The sequence below is a fragment of the Periplaneta americana genome, chromosome 1 (genome assembly GCF_040183065.1).
Source record: "Periplaneta americana isolate PAMFEO1 chromosome 1, P.americana_PAMFEO1_priV1, whole genome shotgun sequence".
Classification (NCBI taxonomy): Eukaryota; Metazoa; Arthropoda; class Insecta; order Blattodea; family Blattidae; genus Periplaneta; species Periplaneta americana.
In genome coordinates, this window is record NC_091117.1 from 124,413,771 (window position 1) to 124,435,311 (window position 21,541).

The 21,541-nt window shown below is 34.9% G+C and overlaps 1 protein-coding gene across 13 annotated transcripts in view; it reads left to right on the top strand.

The window, feature by feature from the left end:
- Positions 1-21,541, top strand: part of Nf1 (neurofibromin 1) — a 384,838-nt gene that overhangs the window by 223,912 nt on the left and 139,385 nt on the right. For all 13 annotated transcript variants that reach the window (XM_069826894.1, XM_069826901.1, XM_069826976.1 and 10 more), the window contains 5 exons: positions 9,551-9,715; positions 12,650-12,889; positions 17,089-17,269; positions 17,882-18,065; positions 18,407-18,542. In XM_069826894.1, the coding sequence (XP_069682995.1) occupies positions 9,551-9,715; positions 12,650-12,889; positions 17,089-17,269; positions 17,882-18,065; positions 18,407-18,542 (906 nt within the window). The remainder of the gene's footprint in view (positions 1-9,550; positions 9,716-12,649; positions 12,890-17,088; positions 17,270-17,881; positions 18,066-18,406; positions 18,543-21,541) is intronic.

The following is a 21,541-nucleotide window of genomic DNA, read 5'->3' on the forward strand; positions in this document are numbered from 1 at the left end:
GAGGGAGGGAGGGAGAGAGAGAGAGAGAGAGAGTGTGTGTGTTTTTTTTTTTTGTCTTTACTGAACAACATGCTCCATTACATAAGTAATACTACATGTCTATTTGCGCTTAGAAGATTGCTATTTTCTTACAATCAGAGATGAGACTGAGTGTCATAATTCTATATGGTCTTGATAATTATATTTACTATTGTCCATATTTGTGTTTCCGTATTGCTACGCACTTTGTCTACTTTCTAGATCTACCTCTCGTATGAATTTACAATATTCCTTGAAGTATTTGGAAATGAGATCAGATCTGTTTGGTGGCCACCTTCCTCCTTTGGAATTTATGAGCCTTTCCAATTTGTTTCGGGCAGTGTTGTACTTCGTGCACTCGAGTAAAATATGGTCTACCGTTTCGTCACCGTTATTGCAGCTGCATGTTGAGTATTGTAGAATGTGAAATCTATAATAATATGCATTGATTCTTCCATGACCAGTTAGCATGGTTGTAAGTCCAGCTGAAAGAGGTATGTTCAGTGCTAGTCTCTGTGAAACTTGTGGAAAATATCTTCTTGTTTCCGTTCCGTTTCTTGCTTGCTGCCACTGATATTCCCACTTCGCAAGGCTTTCTTCTCTCAGAGTCTTTGTTACGGCACTCATGGGGATCTTGCTGTAATGTATTGTGTCTTCCCTTGTAGCTTTCTTGGCAAGGCGGTTGGCAAGCTCGTTCCCGAATATCCCTATATGAGCCTTAACCCAGCTGAAGGTTATGTTCCAGCCTGTTTCTATTAAAGAAGTCAGTTTTTTTCTGATGTCTTCTATTAATGGATTGTGGTTCCTGCTGTTTTCGAGGGAATCTAGGGTGATCTTACTGTCTTAGGGGTGTTGTGCTGTAGTTGTAGATCATTAACTATATGAAGTGCTTTTAGGATTGCGAACTGTTCAGCCTGGTTATTTGAGCATTCACCATGAAGTCTGAATTTAGATTGTTGTACGAGATCGCCGTCGAAAAATACTGCTACTCCTGAACCTACTCCTTCAGTGGATTTACTTCCGTCAGTGTAGATTTCATAAGCGTAATCTTCATTTAGCTTTGTGTCTGTAACAGCAGGAAAATCTGCTGGATGGGGCCATTCCCTGAGTTCCAAAGGTCTTTCAATGTTACTGTCTAGTAATCCTTTTTTTGTCGTATAGCTTTTAGCTATCTCTTCTAACTTAATGGTTATAGGAGTCAAACCAGTAAGGATGCAGAGGGCCTCAGTTGATGTTGTCCGGAATGCTTTTGCAATCTTTATGTTCATCAGTCTTTGTACTCTTTCGAGTTTCTTCCTGTTTGATGTGGTGTTGAGTGCCTCAATCCATACGGGTGCTCCATAAGACAACAGGGGCAAAATCGCTCCTTTATATATTATTCTTAGAGCTCCGTGGGTTAATCCCCAGTCCAATTTTGCGGATTTGGATAGGGCGTTAATCAAAGTCATGGATCTGTCTGTTATATTCTGTATGTGTGCAGTGAAATTGAATTTTTCATCCATAGTGATTCCGAGGTACTTAATTGTCTGTACTTGTTCCAATTCTTTGTTATTGAGGAATATATTGATAGCTGCTTTGTCTCTGCGCCTTCGCCGTGTCACCAGCATGACTTTGGACTTTTCCTCATTAAATCTTATTTTGTTGTTATTAGCCCAGTTTGTGATCTTTTGTAGCTCTGAATTGGCAAAGTTTTCAGTTTCCAGCACGCTTGAACCCTTTGTTATTATCAGCAAATCGTCTGCAAACGCAATAGCTTTACTGTGACTGGAGTATTGGAGATTAAGTACGGAATTATACTGAATGTTCCAAAATCCAGGTCCGCAACAGGATCCTTAAGGACAGCCTTTTGTCACATGTTTTTCCGCTGCAATGTTATTTACCGAAATAAATGCACTTCTCTCGCTGAAGTAGCTTTTGGTGAGGTTGTACAGATTAGCCGGACAGTCAAATTCTCTCAGCGCTTTCAAAATGCTCGGCCACCATGCGGCATCGAAAGCTCCTTGGACATCGAGACTCACTAAGATGATGTATTGACCATTGCTCATACTCTCTTTCACATACTCCTTTACAGCCATCGTGGCATCTACTGTACTTTTATATGGCGTGAAACCATACTGACCGTCATTGAGTAGACCTTTGTAATACAAATGATGCATTATTCTATCAATTAGGAGTTTTTCCAGTACTTTTCCTCCCGTATTCAATAGGCTTATAGAGCGAAATTTCGTCACTTCTGAGGTACCTTCTTTCCCTGGCTTCACAGTGGGAACTAATTTTGCCCTCTTCCAGTTTTTTGGAAAGCTGCCACTTTTTAAACAGGCGTTATAGACGGCTGTGAAGTATCTTGGGAACAGTTCAAAGACTTGAAGCAATATATTACTAGTTAAACCATCTTCTCCTGGTGCTTTCCGAGTGTCCATCCTTACTAAGATTAATTTTATTTCCTGTTGAGTGAAGTCTCTGTCATTCTGAGTTTCTATCGATCCATTGCTTTCCTCCCTGATTTTTCTGTGGTATTCGGAATCTTCTTCCTCGTCGTCTTCTGGAACAAAGTGTTCTATCATGTAGTGTAGAGTTTCCTCCATAGTCGACGTTACAGAACCATCGGACCTCCTTAAAGTAGTTAAAGGTTGTATTTTTCTTATCTTTCCAGACGACATGCGGTACACTGCGTTCCAAGGATTGTTTGTTGGTGTTAAGGTACAATATTGTTTCCAGGAGCGCATCTTTTCTGTTCTTATAGTCTTTGCATATTTCTTTCTCCCTTCTATGTATTGAATTTTCCTCATCGCTCTTAGGTTTTCATCGTGTTTTGTTTTCTGGTATCGTCTTCGGAGTGCATTTGTTTTCTTTCGCATGATGGTTAGTTCGTCAGTCCACCAGGGAACAGATTTTTTCTGAACTAATTTTTGTGTTGGCTTGCACGTTTTAAAACATTTCCTGCATGCTGTGTTTATTATTTGGTCATGTTGCGTTAAAAGTTTTTCGGTATCCCTTTCTATGCTTGCTAGTTTATATAATTCCTCATCCAAGTCTTCTACTTCATCTCTGTTTACCAACCCAGGGATTATTGCTGAAAATTCTTTTTTTAAGATGTCTTTAAATTTATCAAAGTGTACTTCTTTTATTAAATACTTTGTTCCTTGAAAATTGAATACTGTGTTTTGCACTCTATGTTGTGCAATACTGAACGTTATGTATCGGTGATCTGAACAACTTTCTTCACTACTGATACCCCATTGGCTCATTCTTGACAGTAGCTGACCATTGGTTATTGTTAGGTCGATATTACTTTTGCCTCTCGAGCTTTCAAATGTGGTAGAGTCACTTTCCTCATTAATTAGATATAGGTGGTTTGAATTGAGATACTCCTCCATTATCTTCCCTCTTGCATTGGTAGTGACATCGTGCCACATTTTAGATCTGGAATTGCTGTCCATAGTGACTAACAATCCTGTTCCTTTCGCAAATGAAATTATATCATCTACTCTTGAAAAATCAGTATTGATGTCAGTTGTGATATCTAGATACATGCTTACAGCATAGAAATGTAAGTCACCATGGATTATTTCTATGACTGTTGTATCCTCGTCTGATAATTGATATAACAATATAGCGTCAATCTGTTTATTTGCTATTAGTATTGCTGCTCTCTTTTTGTTTCCACACGTGAAGATTTTGTAATTTTTGGTTATGCCTGCCACTTTATTATTTATTAGGTATGGCTCCTGTATAAATGCTATATCTATACTGTTTAAATTCATTATTTCTAACAGATTATCTCTAGCTGCTCTACAGTGTTGGAGATTAATTTGCAAACAATTAAATTTTTCCCATTCCATTGGCCATTTTAATATTCCGTGTTTTGTTTGCATTTCCTGATTAGTGTTTGTAGGCATGGGCAGTTTTTGTCCATAGAGGAGTGATTTTCTGGCAATTTCTCAGCCTTATTATACTTATTATACATAATGCAATTTATGCATTTCAAATCCTCTTCAGTTGCCTTGCATTCTTTTAATTTATGCTGTGCAGCACATAGAGGACATGTCTCTTCACCTGAGCAATTTACAGCTTTATGATTGAATTTACTGCACCGGAAACATCGGTTAATTTTGATGTAATCTTCAACCCTGCAGAGCTGCCATCCTATTTTCAGCTTCCGCCCTGAAAGTGTTCTCCATGTTGTAGTGTCCACTTCCGCGACGAGATTCCTACCATTTCGTTTGTTCCTGTAAACGAATTTTGCCCTGATGGACTCTTCAGGCATTCTGTAGATCGACGTCTTCTGGAATGTTGTAAAGAATAATTTGTGGTTTTCGAAGCTTAGGAGTGCTCACTTCCAGGTGTTGACTACACTCTTCATCGATCTTCTTAGTTAAAATATCAATCTCGTCCTGACATCGAGACTCGATTAATAGCCGTCCATCTCTCAGTGACTTCAAAGAGGTAATTCCAACTTTCAGTTCAGTTGGGTTAATTTTGCGTTTCAAAATTAATTCCAATGCTTCTGGAGATTCATTATGCTTAGATTTCACGAACAGTTTGTATTTCGTCTCGATTTCCATGTCCGGTTCGTTGCTACGAAGTGCAGCAACATAACTTCTCACTCCACTAGCAGATGACACAGGATGTTTCTGAAAGCGAGGGTGCTCTTTTGCTGCATCAGCTGTTGCCTTGGACTTATATTCAGCTTCGCTTACAACCAGTTCACTAATTCGTTTCTCTTTTTCTTCCAGTTCGCTCCTTAGCTTAGTAAATGATTTCCTAATGTCACTTACAGATGTCAAGATGTCTTTCCTTAAATCATTCCTCAAATTGCCGCTTTTTTCCGTCACATTGAGTAGTAGATTCAGGGCGTTTTCCACACACTGATCTATAGTGTCTGCCATGTCACTAACACAATGTAGGGCCTATTAACATGTAACGTGTACTGCGCGAGAAGATTTGCGAGCACTCAGGAGGCCTTACTCCAGTGCTCTTCCAGACGCATGAAAACAGTTTCTCCCCAGCAGTGTCTCCTAGCGCCCACGCAGTTCGTTAATGATCCGGACGGCCGTGACTTCTCGGACACAGTCTTTTCAATCACCAACTGATTCGCATTGCGATTAGTCCAGGAGGCCGACACAGCTTTCCCCTCCCTTCACCAGTTCTTGAAGGATAGTTGTTTCCACTATTGTAGTGTGTGTGTGTGTGCGTGCGTGCGTGCGTGCGTGCGTGTTTTTTTTTTAAATTTGCATGTTTTTTTTACAAACCTTTAAATGTTCCCAATTTATAATAGAATTTTCCTCATTACATATGACACACTGAGGTGATGGTAAAATACCCAGTTTATATAAATATTCTCCCAGGCAGTCGTGTCCTGTGGCAATCCTTATGGCAGCTCCAGTCCCTTTACAGGGATGATCAGGAAGTATCTCTGACTTGTTAACAAAACCAGCTCATTTCTTGCCACTACTCTTTATTTGAAGTTCTGAGAGAAACTCGTTCTTAAATGAGCGGTTAACTAATCATTTCAAGTTGTGAAAATGAAAATCCCGGGAAAACGAGAGGTGATACAAAATTTCCAATTCCAGATTTTAATTCAGCAGGGTCGAATTATAAATAATCACCTATTTTCGTTCAAAGGAGCAAAAATAAGTTTAAATTTGTCTATCATGTTATCATCACCGCAAGCTGACAACAATCAATAACTTAGGGATTACACATCTTATCAAAAGCCTGCTCATGGATAGCCTATAATTATTATTATGATCAAGTTGCAAGGCAAGTGTTGAGCCATATCGAATTAGGATAATAATAATTTTATATATGGTATTCTCTATCTAGAATTCTATCCCTCCCTCATCAGAAATCTTAATTCGCACCCTGTAAACAACTGATTTCAAATGAAAGAAGAAGTCAAGCAGCATCAGGTCTGAGATCTCGCCGACCATTCTACAGCACCTCTCCTACCAATCCATTTTTCAAGAAATCTTCTATCAGCCATTGTCGCACAAGGACTGCATAGTGTGGGAGAGCTCCGTCCTGTTAAAAATGCAAATTTTGTTCGTCCAACACCAGGTTTCCTTCATTGACTTGGTTCTCTAGCAACAGTATGATAAATGGATCAATTACATTTTCTAATATGTTCAGATACAATTCTCCAGTCAGGTTTTCAATGAAAATCTGTCCAACAACATCATCCCCAAAAATTCCAGCCGTCACATTGATCTTCTGAGGAAACGAAACACATGAGGATTTTCAATGTCCCAGTACCTACAATTGTGTTTGTTGACAAACCCATTTAAGAAAAAATCACTTCATCACTAAAGCAAATATTTTGTGTGAAATTATCTTCAATTTTCTGAGACATCTGTTCACAAAATTCTACTCTTCTAACAAAATCGTCTTCGCTGAGCTGTTGGTGACTTTGTGTTTTGTAGGGAAAAAATTTGTTCATTTTCAGCACTTTATGTATGGAACCAACCGAAATGTTTGTTACAGCAGCTACTTTTGGAATGGAGGTAGTGAGTGCATTAATGAAATGACCTATAGTCGCGACGTTGTTATTCCCTGCTTGACTCCTCCTCTTTGCTTAGGTCTTAGGAAGGGAAGGCTCTATAAAGTGTAGGTAGTCAGTATCGTCCGCAATTTTTGTTCTTTCATTGCCGAGCTACCAGACGAGGAATCTATTTGTTGCACCGTTAAACATTATCAGGTCGTAGTTCCTATGATAATAAATCAAACGCACTGTAATTTAACAAATAATTGTGCGGCAAATAACGTACTCGTGTGCTTTCTGCAAACGCCAACGAAAGAGCCAAAATGGCGGGTGATTATATTAAGTATTTATCGAGCCTTAGGAAATGTATAACGTCATCTTCAGCAAATCACAAGACGCACACATTTAAATGTAGTCGACCTGCAACGTGATTGGCTGCCGGAAATAAGAGTGATGGGACTATAGTATTTCAATCTGTGAAGTTTCATCGAGTTTTCTAGGTTGGTCATTTGCTTTATTGCACACAGAACCAGTTTCTTCAAATTTCCGTATTAGATCTATGACATATCGATGACTTACTGTACATTTTTCTCGGGATGCCTCTTGTTAAAAGATCTAGCAGTTCTACGAGCACAACGGTTTTCAGCACCATAAATAAATATGATTTCTGTTCTCTCTTGAAGGGTATACCTACACCATTTTACAATAATTTAATACACAACTATTACAAGAAATGTTCAATGGTATTTGTAGCTTCAGCTCTAATCAACAGTAATAACAATCGAGGTTGTCAGGCAATGATACAAACAAAAGATGTGAAATAAATAATAATAATAATAATAATAATAATAAAGTATATAAACAATTGAATGCTCTTTCATATTTAAGTATACAAATATAGGGATGCCATTTGAAATTTCAAAGTAGGGGTGGCTGGGGGTGGGGGATGAAATCTAAAATGAAATTAAACCTGGTTTCAGACTTCTCCTTCAATATCTAAATTGACGTGTTTTTTGTTTAAATTGAATTCAATTTAAATAATTAGTTACTTAGACTGAAAGTTTTGAAATGAAAGCCCTGTATGCATAGAATATGAATAATTACAGACATTAAGTGTTTGTATTAATTGAATCACATTTTGTGATCCTTTACTAAAAAAAGAAAGAAAGAAACTTTGGTAAATATATTATGTTTGAATAGCCCAGTATTGTTACGTCATACACGTATTTACACTTGTATATAATGGGTCTGCTGTTTGTGTCTGTGAATGATTGGAATATGGCTGTGGCGATTCTGAACTCAGTGCAATTAAGTACCACAAAATTCAAATATTTCTTAATTACAATATGTTTAGTACTATAATAATGCTTTTACAACCCTTCAGAGATTTTGTGTCTTTTAGTATACCAATAAGCTCTACTGCTATTCTTTTACCCATGAATATACCGTAGTATGGTCTGATGCTATATTAAAATTTTTGTATTTTCTGGACCTAGTTTTGTTGTAGCATTTTTATTGTCTTTGTTAGTAATACACATATTATACAATAATGCACTGCAGTCAGTATATGAGATATGACTTCCCTCCCAAATTACGCTTTATTCCATCTATTACCTGTTCCCTCCTCGTCATGTTCCTTTTCTTTCCTATCGTCTACAGATTTCTTGATCTTCTCACCTCATCTTCTTCTCCTTATTATCCCTTTTTTCTTCACCTGAAATGAATGGGATTAGTTCTAACAAATCTATGAGATTTATGTTGAGAAAAGGTATGGTAATACATTTTATCATAGTATCTCTGTTTGCTGTGAGTTGTTTGTTCTCCCATCACTACATATTCTCTGTATAAACTTTGACTATCATCTGTGTTTTAAACATTTATTAAATAGAAAAATAGGCCTACCTGTTTACCTACTACATCTGCTGTTTCTGCTCTTCTTATTTGTCTCATTTTCACCCTGCTATCTATTCTTAATCTTACTTATTCCTTTTCTTTTCTCTCTTCTGATATTTTCTAGTTTCCATGTGTATGATATTCCTCCAGTCTCCAAGCTAGGCCTATATTATATGATTTTCTGTGATATTGACATGAAAACTGGTAGAAAAAAACTGCAGTTAAATTATTTTACGAGACAAATTATTATAAAAAAATGTAATTATAACAAATAGCTAAGTATAAACGAAAAACTACTAGTAGTAAAAATTATGACGACATAGTGTTAATATTTCAAGCAGTAAAATAAACGTCATGATTTCAATAAGATGAAATAAAATCACCATAAGGGAAAGCTGTAATTAACTAATTATATGTGTGTTGTAACAAAATTATGCGAAAAGGTAAAATCTAACAATATCAAAATTAATTAAATAAATACCACGATGATTTAAACAGAATAAAGTAATGAAATCATACTGTATGCTGACTTATGTTGAAACTAATACCAAGAGTTCACTGACAGTACTGTGGGTCATTTGCTGTATTGCATGTATTGTTGCTTGTAACGAGACGTCACTCCACACTTATTATGTGCAGTTTGTTCTATTCCAGATATTATAACTGTTCGATGTTTAGATTATTTAATTAAAAATATATGACCTATGAAAGCTTAAAGAGTTTTTTTTTCTCTGACATAATAAAATGATCTGATAGTAACAGAATGTTATAACACAGTATGGTACTTTTGCAAGAAGGAACAAAATAAGGCGTTGGTTTTGTTAGTATATCCTACAGTTAAGAACTGAGGCTCACTTGTTGGTATAGGACGAATAAAGGAGGAAACAAACTTTTGAACATTCATATGTTAATATTTTGCACTGACCTTTCGCAGTTACCCTTCGTCCATATTGACAAAATCTGCTAGATTACTGCACCAGTTTAGACTAATAATAAAAATGAAAAATATAATTTCAGAATTTAAATTGCAATTAAGATTTATAAATATAATTTTGTATGTGGTCATGTTTACGTCCCAAGAAATGAGTGTGATGTGTAGCTGTAATTTTTTATTGCATATTAATAAATTAATGTGAGAAATGTTTTGCTTTCAAATAGGGAAATCGTAAACTCATCTTCATTGAAGCACCAACCCGCCTCAATGATTTCATTGATCCAGATCAGCAGAAGCTACCAGGAGCAACCCTTTCTCTTGATGAAGACTTGAAAGTGTTTAATAATGCACTTAAATTATCTCACAAAGACACGAAAGTGTCCATTAAGGTAAATCAGATTGTATCCATGGACAACGTAAACATATTAATATAACTTGTAGTTTGTAAAAAAAAGTAGTTATTATTTTTTCATGTTCCTTCTTCCCCGACTTGCAGCTACACTCTTGGGTAAGCCAGTACTTACAGAGTATTCCTATGCAGACTGGTCCCACTCCAGCCTCTATTTAACAAAATCAATTGGCAGGTGGTGAGTGATCATACGTCTGCACATGTACAGGTCTGTTTATGCTTCCCTATGCAGATTTGCCCCACTTCATCCTCTACCTCTTAGCTTCTTTGAAAAAGGCACTCCACACTACTGTCATATAATCTGATGGAGCATGATCCCCTAGAACTGGTCTGCGTAGGAATACTGTGTATATTCTGCCACCAAACAAATTAGTTTGAGTGTTTCTTGTAATTCGGAACATCTGGTGTTCATGGATAATGATCAGTTCAAAATAATATCTTGCAATAATGTAATACTCTTTAAATTTCTAATATTTAGTGATCATAGTCACCTTGTTTTATACAGAATGAACCGTAAGTAGTGTCATTCATTCTGGTGGATGATTTTTTTAGTAAAGAGCAACAAAAAAGTCAAATAACATTTTGCTGTCTTTTGAATAGTTTTCCAGAAAAACGAGCATTTTAAGATGCATGAATTGTGTGATCATGCAATGTTGTAAGCAGTAGGGAATGCCCAATAGGTTGTTGTGTTGCTCTGAACAATCCCTTCACCTGGCTTGTTTTGAATAGGGGAGTAGCAGGTCATTGCCATGTACATTGCTTTTAAAATCGTAAGAAAACATATAGATTATGTACTGTTTAATTTTAATTGTACTACGTTTAAACTGTGCTAGAGAACGGAGACTGAAGTATGTTAATTTCATATTAAAGACAATTTGGAATAAAATGCACAACTTAATTTTCATTAAATGTTCAGAGAACACAGCTTTACCTCAGAACAACAGTAGGATATCTTGCAGAAATCATATTTTAAATAACGAGGATAAAAATTGCTATTGAACATCGAGTGCTATGTGTAAACAAACTTTTGATTTAATATGAAACTATAACAACAAGAAATTCACAAGCACCACTGATCTACAAAATGAAGCTAACTTAAAACTTTGTTTATCTCGAAACCACAGTTTTCAAGATAACCCACTGTAGTTCTGATGTAACAACAGACGATAAGATATGCTTACTTCAAACTAAACTTAAAAGATTAAGAAATATTTCCACACTCCCATTCCAAATGAATATTCTAGAGAATGTAAACAATAATGATCCATATTTGATGTTATGAAAACAACATTTTAAAACATTTAAAACTCAACAGGAAAAAACCAGAAAATACAATATGCTTATTTTACGTTAAATGAACGAAGTGGAAATTATTATTTTTAAACTCTTCGATTTAATTTTAATTAATCATTCATTGAACGCAGACAATAAGAAAATAGCTATTTATGTAATAAGTTGCGAAATGATAGAGTTTTAAGCATAAGAAGTGAAGATTGTCCACGACCTGCTCAAGAATCCTAATGTATTTATATTTTAAAGAGAATAAAATTGTTTATTCGTTTTCTCGCAATGACGAACTTCTGATGTTAAAAACGAAAGAGTTTTACATTCATAGGAAAGAGATAGATTTCACGGCCTTCAGATGTATAGTAGGCTATGGTGATTGCTTTGCTGGTTGTTAGAAAGTTTCTTAAATGAAGTTCTGCTAGACATGTAATTTTGGAATATACAATTATTACAACGAAAGTGATAAATATAATTAAGGAAATGATTCTGAAGTGAATAATGTATGTATGAAATCTCCAAATGTTGTAATTTCCAATTTAAATAATTGTGTTGTGAATCAATCAATCAATCTTCTTAATGTATCCAGCTGTTTGCTGACAACATAAAGTCCACTGTAGTCTATTCAGTGTTTGTTTCTCACGAGAAAAGAGGGGTATTTTGTTCGGTGTTCATTATAGATGCCTGTTGCTAGTAGCCAGAGGTGGGGTGTAGTCAATGTATACTGCAGGACTGTATCTTCTGCAACTGATATTGATGATTTTAATTTACTTTTGTGGTTTATAGATGGATAGTATAGAAGAATGTGTTCCAGATCTTCATCATGATTATTACACCACAGACAAGTAGGATTAATTGTGTTGTGAATATTTGTAATAAATAAATAGTTAGAATTTATGTTTAATTAGCGTGCTTAAAAGTACTTTTAGGCACGGAAATTTACTTTCAAGCACGATAATTTATGGATGCGGAAATCCATGACTTTTCAATACTAAAATGAGAATTGAAAATTCGTCATTATGAAACGACTGTCTAAAAACTTATTTTACGTTTCAGCAAATTAGAAATACAAGAAATCAAATTTCTTTAAATGCAATTGTTTGTGTTATGTTTACATCTACTGTTTACATTCTCATTGTCTCTTCTGTCCTATCACAAGCACTTACGCAAGTGTCAGGATACTTAGGCTTACATATCTGCCTATCTCCTGGCAATAACCTTTACAGTTTACAGCATTGTCAGAATGCATTACATCGTAAAATTCCTAAGCAGAACGAAAAGGTACATTTGTTCGGATCAAATTTCTGCACATTTAAAGAAAAGAACTGAATTTTTTTCAATAATTTATTATCATAATACACTGTTCTCTTAAATTGACTAGCATATTGAGAATTGAATCAATGGCTTTCCCAAAACACTCTATGAATGTTTCATATAAAACAATTTTTATCTCGAAAAGGAAGCAAAAACGAGCAAAATTATATTAGACATTTTTGTTTGAAATATCTTAAAGAATAACTCCCTGAAATTAATGATTTTACCTACGGTTCACTCTGTATATGTTATGTAACTAAATTTGATAAATAAACAAGTTAAAACTATTTATATTAATTTTAATTTTTATTTATAGGTTGGTCCAACTGCTATTCAGATAACATCATCTGAGAAGACTAAAGTGCTCTCTCATTCAGTTCTCTTAAATGATGTTTATTATGCATCAGAAATTGAAGAAGTTTGTTTGGTGGATGACAATCAATTCACATTGACAATAGCAAATGAAGCTGGACCATTGTCTTTCATTCACAACGATTGTGATAATATAGTACAAGCCATCATACACATTCGAAATCGATGGGAGCTCTCTCAACCAGTAAGTGCTGTGCTTGTTCTTGTATGAGTCTTTCAAACTTTAATTGACATTAGTGTACAATCAAAGATATTAAAATGTTTGAATGGTTGATTGAGACCTTCCTGAACTGCTAGTCTGACAGTCAGAATTTTTTAGGCACCTGTAAGGTAGATCCATCACCCTTGATGATGGGTTTTTGGGCAACAATGATAACTAGCAAAATTGAATTTGAATATACACGAGAAACACCATTAGATTTTGTCTGGAGCTTTCGTTCAGGGACAGAATTTTTGTTGTATGTAGAGTGTGGCATTGTATTGAACAGAAACATGGACATTATGACGAAGTGAAGAGAAGCGACTAAAGCATTTGAAATACATTTCAGATGCTTCAGAAGGATGAAGCATGTGAAATGGACGGTCAGAATCAGAAATGAAGTTGTGTTGGAAAGAGTGAGTGAAGAAAGAATGATGCTAAAACTGATCAAGAAGAGGCAAAGGAATTGATTGGGTCAGTAGCTGAGAAGAAACTACCTACTGAAGGATGCACTGGAAGGAATGGTGAATGGGAGAAGAGTTCGGGGCAGAAGAAGATATCAGATGATAGACGACATTAAGATATATGAATCATATGAGGAGACAAAGAGGAAGGCAGAAAATAGAAAAGATTGGAGAATGCTGGGTTTGCAGTGAAAGACCTACCCTTGGGCAGAACACTGTGTATGTATGTATAATCTGAATCACCTGAACATCTGTATTTTTCATGCCATTTTTATCACTTTCCCTAGAACTAAAGAACATGGATTAAATAGATGTTCGAATAAAATGATTTGGTCGTCATTTTCTATTTTGTCACTTGTTATATTTTACTTTTTGTACATTGTGCACAGTACCTCAATATAACCTGTGATTTCTGTTTCAACACACAACAAACTACAATCTTTGAAAGATTATTTCTTTAGCAAACTTATTATTTATAATTATTTGTGTTGGCAACTATATTTTTGTAGGTCACTTGTTCTTTGCAGTATTTATCCATGTGCAAAGTTTCAATAGAGGTTTCGGTCACATGTTAAATTTTTCTGCTTAAAAATTACTCTTGTTCTACCAGGATAAAACTCAGGTAATTTGAGTTAGGAAGCAAATAGAGTAACCAAAATTTCATTAATCAAGTAACTGATAATTAATTAAATTATTTGTCAACATGTCACACTATTTTCATAGTGTAACAATACTCCTTAGGTCTTAAGATTATGCCATAATTAATAATTAATACTTATGTCAGTTAAATGAATGAACTTTAAAAAAATTGGGAAGGTATTTACGAGAAAAAATATGTTGAGACTGGGCCCTTGTCTTATGGAAAAAGAATTTACTGGGCTGCAGTCTCTGAAAGGTTGAGAACCACTGCTTTATACTGCTTTGTATGTCGTCCATTTTCCAAGACAGAATCTCTATTTACTATATAAGAATTCAATGACTGGAAACACAACAGTGTTATTGTACAAAATTAAAACAGAGAAGAACATCACAAGTGCATGATGGCATAAAGAAACTGGAAATGTAGATTTCTTATTACTTCAGCATCATTGCTCAGAGCAAGAGTGTTGGCATAAAGTGTTAATATGTGAGGTTTCTATGGTTCACTTTCTTGTCTCCAGACGTTTGACATTTCGTGAAGAAAATCAAACAATTGGGGCAGTAAAAAATGTAAACTACTGTATTTAGCTATTCTAGAGCTTTTGAATATGTTCCTTTTTTTGGAAGAATATCTCAGAATGTATGGAAATCAAGGAAAGGGGAACTCATCATATTTATTGGGAAACATTTGTGAGGAATTTATTGAATTAATGGGTCTTTTGGGCTATTCTTGGAGAAATAAAAGAATACAAGTATTATTCAACAAATATGGATTTCACTCCAGACGTCTCACACATTAATCAACTGACATTTACTGTCCGGTGTATTTGAGTGTGTGAGCCTGCACTTGGTAGGAGTAAATGTGATGAAGTGTTGTATACAGACTGTAAAATTCTTTTACTTTGTTCAGCATCTGTATTCCTCTTCCTCTGCTTCTGCATATTGATGGAATGTTCTGGCATCATCTTAAGGAAAAAATATTGTGGTCAAGCATCTGTCTGACATGAGATGATCGTTACATTTTGATGCTGTTAATGCTTTGTATGGCAGTTTAGAGAAAATTAAAGATGCACTGGATTCTGTATATGTTGACACTGAACAGGAAGTGAACACAAGGCGAGAAGCAGAATGATTGAGCTAGAAAATGAATACTCTGGAAGCGATCTTCCTCAGAATTCTTTGAAATGACATTCTTGAAAGTGTGATAAGGTTCTGCAGTTAGATGTGAACATACTTGTCACCACGAATGTTCTTGAGTTTATGAAATCTATATTCAGGAAACGAATTTAGTGAATACGAATTGAAAGCCAGAAGTAGACGCCAAATTTAGATTATAGATATGTGAAAAACGTTCTGGACACTGAACATCCTGAACCAAAAAACGTGCAGAGACTTATTCATTGATTGTAAGTCTGTTTTCCTTCTTCAGTGAATTGAAAGCAATAGTTTTGATGAACTAATCAAAAAGTGTAGCATCTCATGCAATACTTTATTGCTTATTAAAATTGTGATACCATCCTTGTGTTGTATAGAAAAATAATTTTGGACAACTTGGCATCTTTGTTTTTCGATGTTGAAATTGCACACAGAGTGTTCATGTTTATGATGGTGACCAACTGTGCAGGAGAATGTTCATTTGCAAAACTGAAGCTTATAACTTTATAAGAAATCAGTTTCGCAGCACAATGGGGGAACAGCATTTGAACTTTCACTTACGTGTATGGAAAATGACATCCTGAAGACTACTGATTTCAAGCCAATTATAAAGAACTTCTCTGCAAAGATATTTTGCAAATGTTTATTTTCGACACTTAATCAATAAAAAATAATTCATGGTAATTTTATAATGGCACCTATGTTATCTTCGTCAGTATGATATACCAACTAAGTACCATATTTATGTTGAAATTTTTACTTTTAAAGTTCAAGACTCATGTTAAATATAGTCCAAACGTTTGTATTGATTACATCATGTTTTTTTTTTTTTTTTTTTGATGTCAATACACTGATTTCTTGGAGCTACTAATAAATATTACTTTATTTTATAGATAATTTACATTTTTATTTCTGTGAACAGTTGTGTAGGCAGGCTCTAGTGCACTACTTTGCCTAAGAATGTATAATGCTATTAAGGTGGCCCTGTGTATTTGGTCTGTAACTTATCTTTTAACCGAAATTAAATTCTCTCATTGTTCTCAGTTCAGTGCCTATTTGTTATATGTATTTAATCATTCTTTTATTGTATTCATCAAAAAGATCTTTGGAAGCGACAACTAATATTGGTGCCAAAACTTGGGCTATCATTGTGGTGCCTTCATTGACGTCACTAACCTTCACTCCCAACAGCTTTTGTAATATGTGAATAGAAATATACATATAGAAACTACTGCACTAAACTTAACTTACAAATGTAAAAATTTTATTTCAGCTAATATACAACATTGATTATTATAGCGTAGCTTCATAAAATGCTGTTGATAGAGAAATGGCATTTCATAACGTGTGTGTAATGATAATTTGTCTTTTTTCTCCTTTGTGATATTTGTCAAAGTGTCAAAGTCTAAAAGACTCATTTAGTTACATATTTTGTAACTATGGAAACTACTTATGTATGTTATATAAATTACATAGATACATTTGAAAAATCGATTAGAATGAAACCAAAGATAAACATATAAAATCATTACTGCTTTACCATTTAGATAGAGTAGGATAGATAGAATGGAATAGATTAGATACATTGGAATAGGGTAGATAGAATGGAAGAAGATAGAATGTATGTTACGGTATATATATAAATTACATAGATACAATTGAAAAATCGATTAGAATGAAACCAAAGATAAACATATAAAATCATTACTGCTTCTCCATTTAGATAGAGTAGGGTAGATAGAATGGAATAGGATAAATGGAATAGATTAGATACATTGGAATAGGGTAGATAGAATGGAAGAAGATAGAATGAAATAGGATATAATGGAATGTAATATGATAGTATATTTTAATCGTACCGGTAACACTTCTTTCATACTCCTTCATAATTAACACATATTTAGTCCTATTTTTATTTCTGTGTAGGATTCCGTAACTGTTCACCAAAAGATCAGACCCAAAGATGTTCCAGGAACGTTGCTCAATATGGCATTGTTAAATTTGGGATCATCAGACCCAAACCTAAGAACAGCAGCCTACAACCAACTTTGTGCTCTCACAGCAACCTTTGACTTAAAAATTGAGGGCCAATTACTGGAGACATCTGGCAAGTGAATTATATTTTTTAATCTTAATGACTCACTATTATCCTTCTTCTTCTTTCTCTTTATCATCATCATCGTTGTCGTCATCATCATCATCATCATCATTCATGATTTTAAACTAAGTAGTCCGTTTTGACACACAAAATTAAATCTCAGCTGGTAATACAAAATTTGTAGAGAAATTCTGTTGTTATCCATTCTTAGTATATGTTGTGTCCAATTTTGCTTTAATTTTTTATTCTTTCTGAAATAGATAAATTTTCTAATTTGTGTCTAAAAACTTAATTTCTTTTATGGTCTAACAAAATGTAGGTATCTATCTAGCTGTTATCCTTAATAAATGTAATTTTAAATTCAAGAATTATTGATACCAGTACTGTATTTTTGTTATGCTGAACATTACTTCCTTTTTATTATATTGTTCCTTGAAATGAAAAGTTCTCATCAGGGCAGCTTGTATGTTTTTAAAAAGTTATTTTGTATATTTTAATTTTGCATACTGTGTGTAATCAGTAATATGAAGCTGATTGAGTAATGCATTAGAATTGGTAGGGATTCAGGTGCTTTGAAATAGCAGTAGATTTTAATGTTTTGTAATTTTATTTTTCTGACAGGTTTATGCATCCCATCAAACAATACAATCTTCATCAAATCTGTGAGTGAAAAGTTGGCAACAAATGAACCACATTTAACTCTTGAGTTTCTAGAAGAGTGTATCCAGGGGTTTAGAGTCTCCAACATTGAGCTCAAACATTTATGTCTTGAGTATATGACACCATGGCTAGCAAACCTTGTGAGGTTGGTTGGTGTTTGCTTTGATTATTTTGGAAATAAGTGTATTGTTGCTAATAGTTTGATCATCTTCTTGATTGAAAGTATTTTACTTGTCATATTAATTATTCATTGAAATACAGAGAGGATTCAAATTATGAGAAGCAAAACACGAAATAGTAATGAAAAGTCAATGGGAAGGTTATCGTAGCACTCACAGAAACCATCCTGATAGCTGAATTCAAATGATAAATAGTATTAACTTGTCATCTTAATTAAGTTACTCTTTCAGTATATGATATATAACTTGTATAGAGCTAGGATGTTCATGATTTATTTTATTCAGGAATTTTATTTATTACGTGTAGATTCTGCAAACCATCAGATGAAAGTAAACGACAACAGAAAGTGGCTCAGATTTTGGAGAAGCTGATCATCTTGACAATTGAAGAAGTGGAAATGTATCCCTCAATACAGGCTAAGATTTGGGGATCAATTGGCCAGGTTTGCGTATTTATTTTAGTATATAGGTACTAGAACTATTGAACTTTTTATCAACTTTATGGCATGGCTAATAATATGTAAAATTACATTTATTGGTATATCTTCCCTATTTAGATGTTAAATAATCTTGTATGACTTTTATGTTTCTAATAAGTTGATTGCTATTTGATAGAAGAGATTATTTACATATACATATGCATGGTGTTTCAGTGACATACACCTTTAATGTTAGTAAAGAGATCATAACATAACTTTACCAACAGATAATAGGAAATTATTCAATATATGCAAAATTGCTTGGGTGACATGATGTCTAACAGTTAATAATTTTGTTTTGTACCTACTATTTCATCATCATTTTATTTAACTTTATTCAGCGTAGAAATTCAACATGGGCTGGAAGTATCCAACAAATTTTGCCTCGAGCAGTCTATCAGGGGCAGGGTTCAATCACGTGCTGTAAATCTACAACACGGATTCACAGCTTTACTTCCCTTACAGAGGAAGCCATGCTAAGGATTTTATCGCCCTTTAAAACACATCATTCTTAGTTTTGTTTAAATCTGCAAACCTCAGATTCAGTGGTAACTGCAAGACCACTGAGGTTGACTTGTACCTACTATGATCACTAGGAGGAGGATGTTGATGAAAAGTCATCTTCTTATTGTTCGCATTAGGATGATGCCTATTAATATAGAAATCCTTTCTATGTTAATATCAACGTAAAAAGTAATTTTTTATATTGCACTTCTTGACTTTTTTAACTATAGGTCATTTTTATATTTTTTCGCATTTTTTGGTCATTTTTAATACTTTGAAGAACTTTTAGATCACTTGGAATGCATTTTACTTTTTTATTTATCGATAAGACTATTAAATCATTTTCTAACCAAATAGGTCAGTAGTAACTACCTACTGAATAAGTGAATAACAGTGAAGTTTGAGTTCTATAGTTTGAAACAGATTCTAAAGTCCATCCCTCATTCCACTAAAGGCTTCACTTCACACAACGGAAGTAATATAAAATGCTTGACAGCAGCTTAGTTTAAGTGAGAACTTTGACCGCTACTGTTCTTTTGTCGGTATGAGGGTGTCTTTAGAATTTATGTTTGGAAGGGGGGAAACTTTCACCATGTCCTGGACAGGACGTTGTGTCCCCAACATCGTTCAAAAGGGATGTCTACTGTGGTAGACAATATTTTTAACACAAAGATTGAAAGAATGCACGCTGCGCCCACAATTTGTTTTGTCATTCACACTCCCTCATCTGGAAGATCTGGTAGCAAAAGTGAAGTGTGGAAGGAGGAGGAGATGGAGAATGAAGACACTGACATGGACCACCCCTGATTGAAACGCATTGTAAACCCTCATTAAAATCTATAGTTTTCTCTTAAAACCTTCATTTTTTTGGATGTTCTTTTCCTTTATTTTAGCCAAATTCCAGGAAGTTGCCTCCTCTCTCCGAGATTTGCAGAGCAGTCATTGAAACAAGGTGATAATTTTTAAGAAGTTGTGGTGCGAGTACAGTGAATAATATTTAAATGTCATTTTCTTTTAATTTCATGTCATTTTTTCATTAGTTTAAGAACATTTTAATGATAATTTTAAGTAGATTTTTAGGTCATCAACATCCGCCCCCTAATGATCACTAATCAATACCGGTAGTCAGTGCAATCTTGTGACTAATGGAGCAGTTATTGTTAATCTGCTGATAGTTTTCCTGCGGAATAGGCATCCCAATATTCATACAAGCAAGATTTATCTGGATTTCAAACATTTTAATGTGAACTATTTTTAATTGTAGCTTGTATCTGAGGCATTTTCTCTTGTGGATTTTAAATCTTATATTGCTTTGTATGAATTCCTACTACTAACCCTAAATGTTTGTAGCATGGTCACTGAAACATGCTATATATTCTGTATTACCAATACCTGGAATCAAACACTTAACACCATGACTTCAACATATTGTATTATTTTTATCAACATTTTATTGAGCTGAAGTTTATTTCAAAAAAATATACAGTGGTGATGTAATGTAAGACCTGTTATACTAGAGCCAGGTTGCATAACCACTAGACTTAAAATAAAGTGACAGATATGTATATGCTTTTATGGTACCATCTTTGAATTATAGTAACTTTGGTAAATATTGTAAATTTCTATTCAAACAACAATAATGTAGTTTTATTGTTCCAACAATAACTCTTCACTTTCTACAATTTAATTCCACTCCCGTCAACAATGGGATTTCCACTCCACACAGTAACACAGCATTCGTTATTGCACTCCACAGACGACAATGACAATTTACTTGAATTATTGAGAACAACAATGTACTGCTAATTTTAACTAATGTTCACAAAGCACTATTTACAAATCAGAACTGTCAGTTCTCAGTTCACAGTTCGTTTGCCTTGGCTAGTTCTTCTAGCTCAGTCACTCGAGTTCACAGTATCTCGAACCACAGACCTTCAGAGTCAGTCCACTGAACCTCGAACTCAGGTCCCCCAACTGCGGTCCACTGCACTCGAACTCAGGGCTTCAAATGCTCACACAGCTGTGGACACACTCAAGTCGGACTCCGGTCTCGAAGCTGGCTTCACTGCTACACAAGACTGGCTTGCTGTTCGCCGACTACAACACTGCAACTAACTAAACTGACTGACTCAAGTTCACTTGCGTGCCATAATTTATACCCACACCATAGTTGCGAGAAAGTACGAGTTCTGGATATTTCTACTTCGACAGACTTCTGGACGATTCTGTTTGGGAGGGTCCGTCCCCCCCCCCTTCACCCCGCAGCAGTTTGCTTCCTTCCCCTCGGCAAGCACCAGATGCGCACGCAACCTCCCCTCGCCGCCACACCTAAGCGACCAACGTTTCGTCTGCTGCGCGCCCTGTCGGATACGTGTTCGAATCCCGCACAATCGACACCCAGCTGTCACAATATTCATTCAGTAATAATATATAACTTCTTACTATTAAGCTTCAGTCAA